The sequence below is a fragment of the Halichoeres trimaculatus genome, unplaced genomic scaffold (genome assembly GCF_033239565.1).
Source record: "Halichoeres trimaculatus isolate MK-OKI-2021-1 unplaced genomic scaffold, fHalTri1.1 fHalTri1_scaffold_14, whole genome shotgun sequence".
NCBI classification, from domain to species: Eukaryota; Metazoa; Chordata; class Actinopteri; order Labriformes; family Labridae; genus Halichoeres; species Halichoeres trimaculatus.
In genome coordinates this window covers 32,045,281-32,056,867 of record NW_027437192.1, presented here as the reverse complement: position 1 = coordinate 32,056,867, position 11,587 = coordinate 32,045,281, and the positions used below count along the sequence as shown (strand labels likewise).

General features: G+C 41.7%; 1 protein-coding gene across 1 annotated transcript; it reads left to right on the top strand.

The window, feature by feature from the left end:
* The first annotated feature begins 378 nt into the window (after positions 1–378).
* Positions 379–10,721, top strand: LOC141802657 (CMP-N-acetylneuraminate-beta-galactosamide-alpha-2,3-sialyltransferase 2-like). The gene is made up of 6 exons (XM_074686231.1): positions 379–567; positions 4,544–4,740; positions 4,843–5,007; positions 7,945–7,990; positions 8,070–8,189; positions 10,515–10,721. The coding sequence occupies exons 1-6, from the start codon at positions 379–381 to the stop codon at positions 10,719–10,721; spliced, it is 924 nt and encodes a 307-aa protein (XP_074542332.1).
* The last annotated feature ends 866 nt before the right edge of the window (positions 10,722–11,587 follow it).

Below are 11,587 nucleotides of genomic sequence, written 5' to 3'. Positions count from 1 at the left end.
CCCCCAAACAGTGCCAGTCAACATGTAAAAAAAATATTTAAGGATTTAAACTACAGTTTACTAACTCTAAGTATATGTAAGTACTTTGTTATAAATTCACAATTTATTTTTGTTAATTCCCATAAATTGCCCTGAAAAGCTTTTTGACTTGGTCCTTAGTCCTTAATTAACCGGTTTTCTGTGAGTTTTATCCTGTGTTGGCATGTTTATCAAAATAATGAGCATGTGCTAAATGTTTCAGAGTCACTATCCTACAATGATGAAGTGATGCGTTTGTTCTGTCACATTTTGGATCCACAGATCGTCTATTTTATGATGTTGGAACTATCCAGACACAAATTTTTTATTTGCCTCCTGACCGTTGCTGCCATCAGCTTGATGTCACTGTACGTGTGGCAGGACACTCTCCAGTACCACCTGCTGGAGGTGCTGGAGTCCCACAACTGTGAGTGTCAGAGCTGTCCAAAAGAACGTAATCCAGAGAGGAGGGCGATCATCGATGCGTCTCCTGCACCCTTTCTGTCAAGAGGCTCTGCAGCCCCAAAGGAAGCTTACCAGTGGTGGAAGGTAAACATCCACTTCTTCTAAAACACAGTACAACACTTTTCTCTACTCTGCTGTTTACTGCCTGTCTCACTGCTTGGTCTGTTGGCAGACACTGTCCCTTCTTACTGTGCTGATCTGGAAATAAACTGTGAGGTTGTAGAATGATTATAGTAATCTGCGTATGTGGCAGCTGTGTCGAGTGGAGGAATAGCTAGCTCAACACCTGTTAAAGAGATTTTAAGGTACCAGGCAACGCCACCCTGGGAATTTCACCCAGAGAATTAATTGCTGTGAATGCAGCAATGCATTCACAGCATATATTCTTCTGTGACAAAAAAAATTCTTCTTCTTTTTCTTCATTCTTCTGCCCGCTTTTCTGGACCGCTAAAACTCCTACAAACTTCAACCGATTTTCACCGTTCAAACTTCAAAACGTGTGTTTCAGTGGGGACAAGGGGGCTATGACTCTTCAGAAACTTTTCACAAATACTTTCCGAGATATTCAACGATTTACTAAATTTCGGTCCCATAGACATAAATGCGAAATTTTCAAAATTTCCTCTCTTCAGGACATTTTTTTCAGCCTGCTTCAAACCCTCCTCATTCAGTCATACATTCAGCTACAAACTCCATTCAAACTATCTTTTGGCTTCATTCAGTGAGTTTCAAATGTTTCCTAAGATTTATAGTTTCTTCACAATGACCCTTCAAAGGTCATGATGCATTTCAGCTCTTCGAGCCGTTTTAACATTGGTGTGTAGTGAACGGAATGTTTCGGCTTAGAGCAGGGAGAGGAGGAAACAAAACCTGGAAAATTTCTGGGTAAACTGCTCTTTTGGTCACAATTTTTGCCCCACATAGGCATATTATATGTCAAAATGGAGGTAGGCTTGTCCTGCTTCTGACAAAGTGGTTTTTTAAAGCAAAAGGATGGAGCACTTTTTCACAAAATGGCCAACTGTCATGACAAGTCAAAAAAAAAACCCCAATATTCCTCCATGTTAATTCCTGAGGGGTTTTCTCAGAGATCAGTCAAATTTCCCTCATCTATCTATCGCTCTCGTGGGTTCATTTCTTGGCCTTCACGCATGAAACTTAGACAGACAGCTTCCTCAGGGTCTCAGGATTCCTACGGTGTGTTCATTTTTAGTCTAGCCCTCACGGTTTTGGCAAGGTAACAGGAGATTCGGACTCTTGCTTTGCCACAAAATCTTCAAAAGATTACAGAAACAAGGGCAAAGTTCTGCACCTGCACCTGCTGCCTTTAACGAGCTGGTCTCCGTGGAAACCTTTCATCTCGTGCAGCTGTTTATAGTAACTCATCAAAACATCCAGCCTCAGCAGACAGGTTTACATGATTGAACACACACACACACACACACACACACACACACACACACACACACACACACACACACACACACACACACAGGGCAGAAAGTATCACACTTTAACAGCATTTGACTTCCATTTCCCTAAGTCAGCTCTTTATTTTCCTAGATTTTTTTCTTTAAATTTAAATTCCTTTCTCTAATTCTTGAATTGATTCAGCCATTCAAAATTTTAAATCCAACTTTAGATTACACTGATTCATGCTTCATCATCATTCTTTTTGTCAGAATTGCAAGCACCTGTACACCCTGATTTCAAAGGGAATGTGTTGGGAATCAACAGACTCCACCAACTCTCTGATGTCAGTTGGTAAACAATGATCACCACACTGAAAAAAATGTTTTGTTGAATTTACCCAATTTTATTAATTTTAGCAGTTACACGCAATATCTTTATCTAGATAATTTATTTAATCTTAATGTACATGTTAACTTTAATTTATTTCAAATTAATAATATTCGTTGTTGTAACTTAAATACACATGGTAGGTTTTACTCAAATTTCTTAAGAGATCACAACTAAATCCATGTTAAATAATTTAAGTTGGTCCAACTACTTCTATTATTAGTTGTAGCAATACAGAATTTCAAGTTGATATGATCTACAAAAATACATTGGAAACCTTAACTTAAATATTGAGTTGGATTGATTAAAAAATTTACATCACTTCAACTGATTGACAGACTTTTTTTTACAGTGTTATCCTCTGGCTCTGCTCTCTGATGAATAAGGCCTATTGCACATTACTGCCACCTCCTGCTCTGGAGAGGTTTTGCAGATGGGATTCCTACTTAAACCAATTAGGTTGAATTAACATAAAGTGATTTTGTTGTTTTAACAATTTTGCACATCATGCAGAAACAACATGTTTTAATCATGTTTAACCACTGAACATGAAATAATCTAGTAGAAGCTACATGTTTTATTTATGCTGATTGAACAAACACCAATGTTCCTTTTTTGAGTGCAAGGCAACATCTGGCTTCAGATGGGCCTCAGCCTACAGGCTTACATAGTTAAAAAACTCCCACACAGGACACACAGGATTACATTTTAACAGTGTTCAAGATATCTGACTTGCATTTTCCCTCAGTGAGGTCATTATTTCCTTAATCATCTTTAAAATTTAATTCATTCCTATATTTTTGAATAGATGCAACCATTTCAACTTTAAATTCATTCATCTATTCCATTTATTCGTCCATTCATTTCCTTTCATCCAAGAGTTTATGGCAGGCTAATTCAGCATTCTGCGTTAGCCGTTGGGCACAAACTTTTAAAGACTTCATTCAACCATTTTCAGACAAATCTTCAGTCATTCATGTTCAGTACTCTGCATTAACATTTCAGTGCAAGCTTTGCATGACTTCATTCAACCATTTTCAGACACATCTTCAGTCATTCATGTTCAGCTTCTGCTTTAGCATTTCAGCGCGAGTTATTTAAGACTTCATTCAGCCATTTTCAGACATATCTTCAGTCATCCATGTTCAGCATTCAGGTGTCTCACCTTTGACCACACTAGCATTAGGAGATATGCATATTCACCTATGCTGCTACGCTTGGGATGGAGGCTGCTAATGATGGACAGGTCAAACAGGAGGACTATCCTTTAGAAAGTCAGGACTTTTTAGAAAGAAAGAAAAAGGAAATGCACCTTTATAATTTTCCATACAAAGCTTTGGTCCCTGGTCTACTGCAGTTGTAGGAGTTCTCTAGCTTTTCTTGTAAATCATGCTGTCACTTGTTGTTCTCCCTGAACTCTTCAGAGATAAGTCAGTATTTGTGAAGCCCAGCTCTGCCTCGGGCACTCCGATTTTTTTTTCTTTTTAGCTTTGGATGAAGGAAAAGCAGCAATTTTCACTCGTGTTGTTTTCTGTGTTTGCTCTTTGTCTATTGTGTGTCTGTCTTTCGGTGTTATTTCTCTATCTGTGTCTCCAATAGATTCTTTATTGGGTCAGTCTGTCTGTTTTTTCTTTTGTCTGTCTGTCCATATGTCAGCCTGATCTGTCTGTCCAAATTTTTCATCTGTCCATCTGTCTGTCTGTCTGTATGCCTGTCTGTGTCAGGAGTTTGCAACTGTTACTTTAACAGGAGCCATTTTTTTCTATTGGAAATTCTATACACAGTCAAATTCCAGGAAATAATTATCTAAACAAGAAAGTTTTTTTTTTTTTTTTTTTTTTTTTTTTTTCATTCATGAAATTGTACATGTGATATCTTAGTTGTTTTTTTTGTTTTTTTTTTTCTTAATAAATCAGCAAATTTTGATTTTTGAAAGAATACTTGCATTTATAACATTGATAATATGGTTCAACTCATAATTTTTTGTTGTTTTCTGATGCCTTGCCACATATCAAGCATGTATATTAAGTTGTTGGCAGTTAAATGATTAGGAGGAAATGTAGAAGGTGAAGTGGAGCAGTGGCAGACTCTATTGACAGAGGTGATGTATATTTAGTTAAGAAAAAAATATATACACTTGATCTTATTTATTGTCAGTCCTGTCCCATGATTTAATGATTTGTTGTAGTAATTTATTGGAGTCTAGATTTTATAAAAAATGCCATTAATGTGTTTTTTCTCCCACTCTCTCTTGTGTCAGTCATTACAGCATACCCCACAGGACGTGGATTACTTCATGAAGACAGTGGACAGGCTGTTTCAGATCTTTCCGCCTTCTCCAGATTTTTTCAAACCCAGTCCTGACAACTGCAGGTCCTGTGCTGTAGTTGGGAATTCTGGAAATTTGTTGGGATCACATTATGGACCACTGATTGACTTTCATAAAATCGTAATAAGGTATTTCATCCAAACAGCATCAAGAAGACCATTATGTTTAAACAGGGAGTATTATTCTCACATAGCTCCAAGAGTAAATTCACATCTCCCTGTTTTCTTTAGAATAAACAAAGCCCCGACCGAAGGCTATGAAGAAGATGTTGGGACCAAGACAACTCATCATGTCATGTATCCAGAGAGTGCGGTTAATTTGGCCAACACCACTCATCTTGTGTTTTTCTCCTTCAAAATGAGAGACTTGGAGTGGCTCCTCAGGTCGTTCGATCCGTGAGTGCATCACAGTTCTGTTATCTCTGGATCAAAAGCAAAGCCCCTTAATGAAAGACCTGAGCTGTGTAAGGAGGATTACTGGGTCAGGTGGATAAGTTTGGTTGACTGACACTACAAAGTGTTTGTATGACTGGACACACCGCCCATAAGTAACTCTGGTGCTCACATTAAGGTCTTTGGGTGTGTTTGTTGCATTTAGCCTGTTTCAAGGCACACAATCAAAAACAAAACAAAACAGGTTGCTGATGTTATTAAAAGAATCTATGCTGTTTGAACACAAAAGCTCCAGTGATTCACTCTGAAAGGACATGCAGCACGCTTTACTAACAGGGAAAGTTACTCTGCCAGCTCATAGGCAAACTGTGGATTGTTGGATTTTTTTTTAAATGTTTGTTTTTATCAAATCCCCTCCATGAGTGAGCTACCACCTTATCGTGGTGGAGGGGTTTGTGTGTCCCAATGATCCTAGGAGCTAATTTGTCAGGGGTTTTATGCCCCCGGTAGGGTCTTTCATGGCAAACAAATCCTAGGAGAAGGACCAGACAAATGTAGCTCACACAGACCCTTATGATGAGAAACAAAAATGGTCCTAGGTTTCCCTTGCCGGGACGTGGGTCACCAGGGCCCCCTCCTGGAGCCAGGCCTGGGGGTGGGGCTGGATGGCGAGCGCCTGGTGGCCGGGGCCTGTTACCAAGGGGCCCAATCGGGCACAGCCCGAAGACGCAACGTGGGACCCCCTTCCCGTGGGCTCACCACCCACTGGAGGGATCGGGTGCAATGTGAGTTGGGTGGCAGCCTAAGCAGGGACCTTGGCGGACTGATCTTTGGCTGCAGAAGCTAGCTCTAGGGACGTGGAATGTGACCTCTCTAGCGGGGAAGGAGCCTGATCTGGTGCGCGAGGTTGAGAAGTTGGGGCTAGATGTAGTCAGTCTCATCTCGACACACAGCAAGGGCTGTGGAACCAGCCTTCTCGAGAGGGGTTGGACTCTCTGCCACTCTGGAGTTACCGATGGAGAGAGGCGGTGGGCAGCGATACTCATTCCCCCCAGCTCGGTGCCTGTACATTTGAGTTCACCCTGGTAGACGAGAGGGTAGCCTCCCTCTGCCTTCAGGTGGGGGGACGGATCCTGACTGTTGTTTGTGGCTATGGTCCAAATAGCAGTTCAGAGTATCCACCCTTTGTGGAGTCCTTGGAGGGAGTGCTGGAGAGTTCTCCATCTCGGGATTCCCTCATCCTACTGGAGGACTTCAACGATTACGTCGGCAATGACAATGAGGGGAGGGGCATGATTGGGAGGAACGGCCCCCCTGATCCGAACCCGAGTGGCGTTTTGTTGTTGGATTTCTGCGCTCATCACAGATTGAGTTGGGGGAAGATGTTCCCAGGTCAGACCTGGTAGACCCAAACGTATTGTGAGGGTCTGCTGGGAGCGTCTGGCAGAGTCACCCATCAGAAAGAGCTTTAGCTCCCACCTCCGGGAAAGCTTTAACTGTGTTCCGGGTGGAGGTAGGGGACATTGAGTCCAAATGGGCTTTGTTTCATGTCTCCATTGTTGGGGCATTGTTTGTGGACCTGGAGAAGGCATTTGACTGTGTCCCTCGGGGAGTCCCGTGGGGGGGTTCTCTGGGAGTATGGGGTGTCAGACTGCTTGTTACGAGCCGTCCGTTCCCTGTACAACCAGTGCCAGAGCTTGGTCCGCATTGCTGGCAGTAAGTTAGACTTGTTTCCAGTGAGGGTTGGACTCGGCCAGGGCTGCCCTTTGTCACCGATTCTGTTCATAACTTTTATGGACAGAATTTCTAGGCACACCTAGGGTGTCGAGGGAGTCTGGTTTGGTGACCTCAGGATTGGATCACTGCTTTTTGCAGATGATGTGGTCCTGTTGGCTTCATCAAGCCTTGCCCTTCAACTCTCTCTGGATCGGTTCGCAGCCCAGTGTGAAGCGGCTGGGATGAGAATCAGCACCTCCAAATCCGAGTCTATGGTCCTCAGCCGGAAAAGGGTGAAGTGCCTTCTCCGGGTCGAGGGTACGAGCGGCTGAAATGAGTTTTCTCTGTAGGGTGGCCGGGCTCTCCCTTAGAGATAGGGTGAGAAGCTCGGCTATTCGTGAGGGGCTCAGAGTAGAGCCGCTGCTCATCCCCATTGAGAGGAGCCAGATGATGTGGCTGGAGCATCTGATAAGGATGCCTTCTGGAAGCCTCCCTGGTGAGGTGTTCAGGGCACGTCCCACCGGGAGGAGACCCGGGACAGACCCAGGACACACTGGGGAGACTACGTCTCTTGGCTGGCCTGGTAATGTCTCAGGATCCCCAGGGAAGAGCTGGACGAAGTAGCTAGGGAGAGGGAAGTCTGTGCTTTCCTGCTTAGACTGCTGCTCCCATGACCCGACCCCGGATAAGTGGCAGAAGATGGATAGATGGTTTTATCAAATGTGGTTTCTTCATCTTAAGTTTAGTTTATGTCTTTTTTACTCAGCTGCTTATGTGTTTTTAAATGGAGAGGGGGGGGGAGAGACTTCTAAAGCCCAGGACTTCTTTTCACCCCTTTGATTCCCTGTGACCTGTTTTATGTAAAACCAGCATTGTTACACTGCACCTTGCAAAGGACTCGCATCCGAGACTCCAGAGATGAATTCAAAGTCACTTAATTAAGAACCAGGCAGAGGTATCCAAAGTGGCGGGCAAAAACTGGGTCAAAGTTTGAAAACCGGGTCAATAACTAACAAGAGAAGCACTTGGACAAGCTGTCAGGGAAGGAAGGAACTGGGGGAGACTAAATACTTCAGGGACAAGTATCTTGTAAAGTATACTCACCAAAAGATCTGGAGAAAAGGCTTGTGCTGTATAAATAAAGATTGATTGGTTGTCTGGAATCAATACTCAGTTATACATTTATTTTATGCTAAATTTAACTTTCAGTACCACCTCCAACAGGGCTAATAATAAAGGACAGTCAGGGAGGAGAGGAAACAAGGATTTGGTGAGTATTTCAGCTCAAAAAAAAAAAAATAGCATTGCACATCCACTGTTAGCCTCAGGGTAACACTGATTCCCAACAGGTGATGATCATCAACCCAGCTTTCATGAAATATGTTAATGACATGTGGATTCACAAGAGGGGCTATTACCCATCTACTGGCTTCATGGTTCTGATCCTCAGCCTGGTTGTTTGTGATGAGGTAGGTTTGAATCACTCAGGTGAGGATGTGGGTTGTGACCATGGAAAATGTGCCAAATCATCTCTGGCAATGCCAAACAGCGTATTCTGCCTAGTTTTGATCTTCTAGTACGCCCAGGTGCTGACATTCAGGTACCCAACCGGCAGCTGATCTTAGTGGCTCTTTGCTCATCTTGGCTACACAGAGGAAGGGGTGAGAACAGATCAAAGAATGGTTGTGATAAATGAATAGAAGAAGAACAGATGTGAACAGCCATGAAATGTGATCATCACTTCCAGTAAGTGTGAAGCAGCTGTGTTTGATTGAAGACAACACACCCTGTAAGATTTGTGCACTGTACTAGTGAGTACAGAGCAAGCGGCAACCTCCGGTCTAAGAATATGAGACAATGAATATGAGAAGTGCTAAAATCTGCTGTTTCTTGAGTGTTTGCTTGAGGCTTGCTCCGGAAGTACAGGAAGTCACATACACATCAAGCCAAAAAAAAAGCCATTTTCAAAGCAGAAGTTAACATATTTACAGCCTGGTTCATAAAACATCTCCTGTCTGAGTTGCTAATTTTACTACCGGCTCCCACTGTACGGGGGGTGAATTTTTTTCTGACTCGGCCGTTCAGAGGATATTAAGATCTCGAGCTCCCCCAATAAGAGACACAGCTGAGGGTCACGTGACTGACAGGTGCCCTATGGCTGTAGGCGAAGCCCTTGCCACTACCAATATGGCCGCTATAGCCGATGTGCTTCATTTTCCGTTTCAGAAACAAACAGGTGACGTCGGTGAGACTACATCCATGTTTTATACAGTCTATGGTACAGAGCAGTGATGTAATACACAAGTCCAGGACTCAAACTTGGGTTGGACTTAAGTCCAGATATGTCGGACTTATGATTACTCAGACCCAGGCGCTGACGACTCGTACTTGGACCCGAGCTCTGGCTGCATCAGGACTCAGAGGAGGCCTAGGGTTTATTTGTCAATGAGCGATTTATTGATTTATGATCATTGTATCTTCTGGTATATTCTGGAAATGTTCTTATTTCCAGACCAGTAATTAGATTAAAGTTTTTTATCCACGTCACTGTGCATTTCCATTTTCCCAGGTTAAGATTTATTGTCTTTCTTTTTGCATTTCTAGAGTGACAGGAGTCACGTATGCCACAAGTCACGTTTTTGGCATTAGGACAACTCACTATAATTATGGCTATAAATGCTTAAGAAGTTACTAATGACTAATAGACAATGAACACTTAAGCTAACGGAAGAAGCATGATCGTTTATTGCCCAACATAAAGTAAACAACAAATAACAGATGAATTTGATAGATGAATACGATGGATTAAACCTACCCTACTACTTACTTGCTTAAGTAGTAGGGTAGTTCAATAAAAATGTTCCATAAAAAAATACAATTTCATCGCGGTCATCACAGACCACCCGAGGTTGCTGTCAGACCCTAGCTAGAAGAAAAATGACAACAACATGAGCAACTCAAGACTCTAACAAGCACAGTGATGTGTTTCACATGTCTGTAATGAAAAAAATGTGCCCTGGGCAGCAAGCCTTAAAAAAGGAGGTTATGAATGTTGAACACCAGACTATTTCGATCAGAAACTACATGGGAGTCAATGAGAGCAAAATCAGCTTTCGACCAAGAGTTGGCCAAATACTGGCCAAAGGGTGAAATATTTTACTGCCAATATACCTTGCTTCTTCAGACTTCACTTCACCAAACACCAAACAAGAGTCAATGGCAGAGTAAGGTGTTGGGCTCTGGCAGTGAAGATTTGGTACTTTGTGTTCAACCCACATACTCAGCTCTGCTGCTCATTCCAAATGTATGTTTGTTTTAAATGTGTCTCCATTCAAAAGAGAAGTGAACAGACTCAACAGCATGAGATTTATTACCTCTGTTAGCGTTTTACCACAAAGAAATAATATTTATGTGCTGAGTTGATATGATCTTTATAAGCCTCATTTTAACCACTGACCGGGTCTTGGCACGAGCACCACCCATGTCACTGAAACACAACATGGAGCTTCTATATTTGAGCATATGGACATGTTGGTGATGGTAATGCTAAGCCTGGTGAAGAAGTAGTTTGTGATTTTTTATTTTTGTTTATTCATTTTTTTTTTTACTTTTACAAAGAGCATTTATGGGAAAGTCTTTGGAAGCTTATCTGCACATTACAAGGTAACAAAAAAGGTGCTACTAGTGTTCTTGAAGATCTGTTTTATTTATTTATTTTTCTGTGTGTGTGTGTGTGTGTGTGTGTGTGTGTGTGTGTGTGTGTGTGTGTGTGTGTGTGTGTGTGTGTGTCCCAGGTCAGTGTGTTCGGGTTTGGACCAGGCAGTGATGGAAACTGGCATCACTACTATGAAAAAGGGAACGTCGTACAGCGAGGAACAGGACCTCATTCTCGAACAGATGAATATAACATCATTGAAGATCTACACAAGAAAAAGACCATACGATTATACAATGGAACTAACAAACCAACAAATGAAAAAAGCAACGATAAAAGACCTTAGATACTGTATTTGGCTGATGGCAGAAAATGAGACGACCTGTCTGCACAATGTCCACCATGGGAACCAATTTTAACCAATTTTGCATTTTTATTTAGTTTTTATTTTATTTCATTTTGGCTTTTGTTTTCAATCTTAGTTAAGTTTTTATTGGCTTTTAAAGACTGTTCTCTATTTTATTATTATTATTATTTTTTTTTTTTTTTTGAAAATGTTTGTTTTATATTAGTTTCAGTAATAGTTTAAGTCTTTTTTGTAATATGGGGAGGACTATTTTGTCCAAACAGCACAAACTTCTTGAAATGGAACCAGAGCAGGGTATAGCTGATGCACAGACAGAAAGCAGATTGGAAAAAAAAAAAAAAAGTTCATTTATGAAGAAAACTGATGATTTGGCCTTTGATTTTATTTTCCTTGATTTCTGGGTTCAAGTTCATTATGTTTCAGTCTTCTGGTGCTTTCTGCTCTAATTATGCTTTTGGACTTTTGTATTGTGTTTCCACCAAGCAGTCCAGTTTAGATCAGTATGGTTTGGTACCGGTTGGCTTGGTTAAGCCTGGTCTTGTTTGCATTTTCACCTAAGATTTCCTGAGATTTTTCTCAGAATTTTCCCCCGGTAAGATCAAAGTTACTCACAAAGTGTCTTAAGCATTCATAGAGATCCTAAGGTGAAAAACTGTTAAGAGGAGGGAGGAGGACTTTAAGAAGGCTAAGAGTGGTGAAGCCTCATACTGGTGTCCGACTTTCCCAACATGTTAAACATAGTTTCTGCCCCCTGAGACAGCTGTTTATCTGCTGATCCACCCCTTAAACAGTCTGGTTAATGAGCAGATGAAACTTTACAACAATCATAGAGTTATTAATACCAA

Bases quoted from the DNA above. Each gene is read 5' to 3' on its own strand.
- LOC141802657 (XM_074686231.1), top strand. From the start codon at position 379: ATGTCACTGTACGTGTGGCAGGACACTCTCCAGTACCACCTGCTGGAG. The intron at 568-4,543 runs GTAAACATCCAC...CTCTTGTGTCAG, and splicing joins AAGCTTACCAGTGGTGGAAG to TCATTACAGCATACCCCACA. The intron at 8,190-10,514 runs GTAGGTTTGAAT...TGTGTGTCCCAG, and splicing joins GCCTGGTTGTTTGTGATGAG to GTCAGTGTGTTCGGGTTTGG.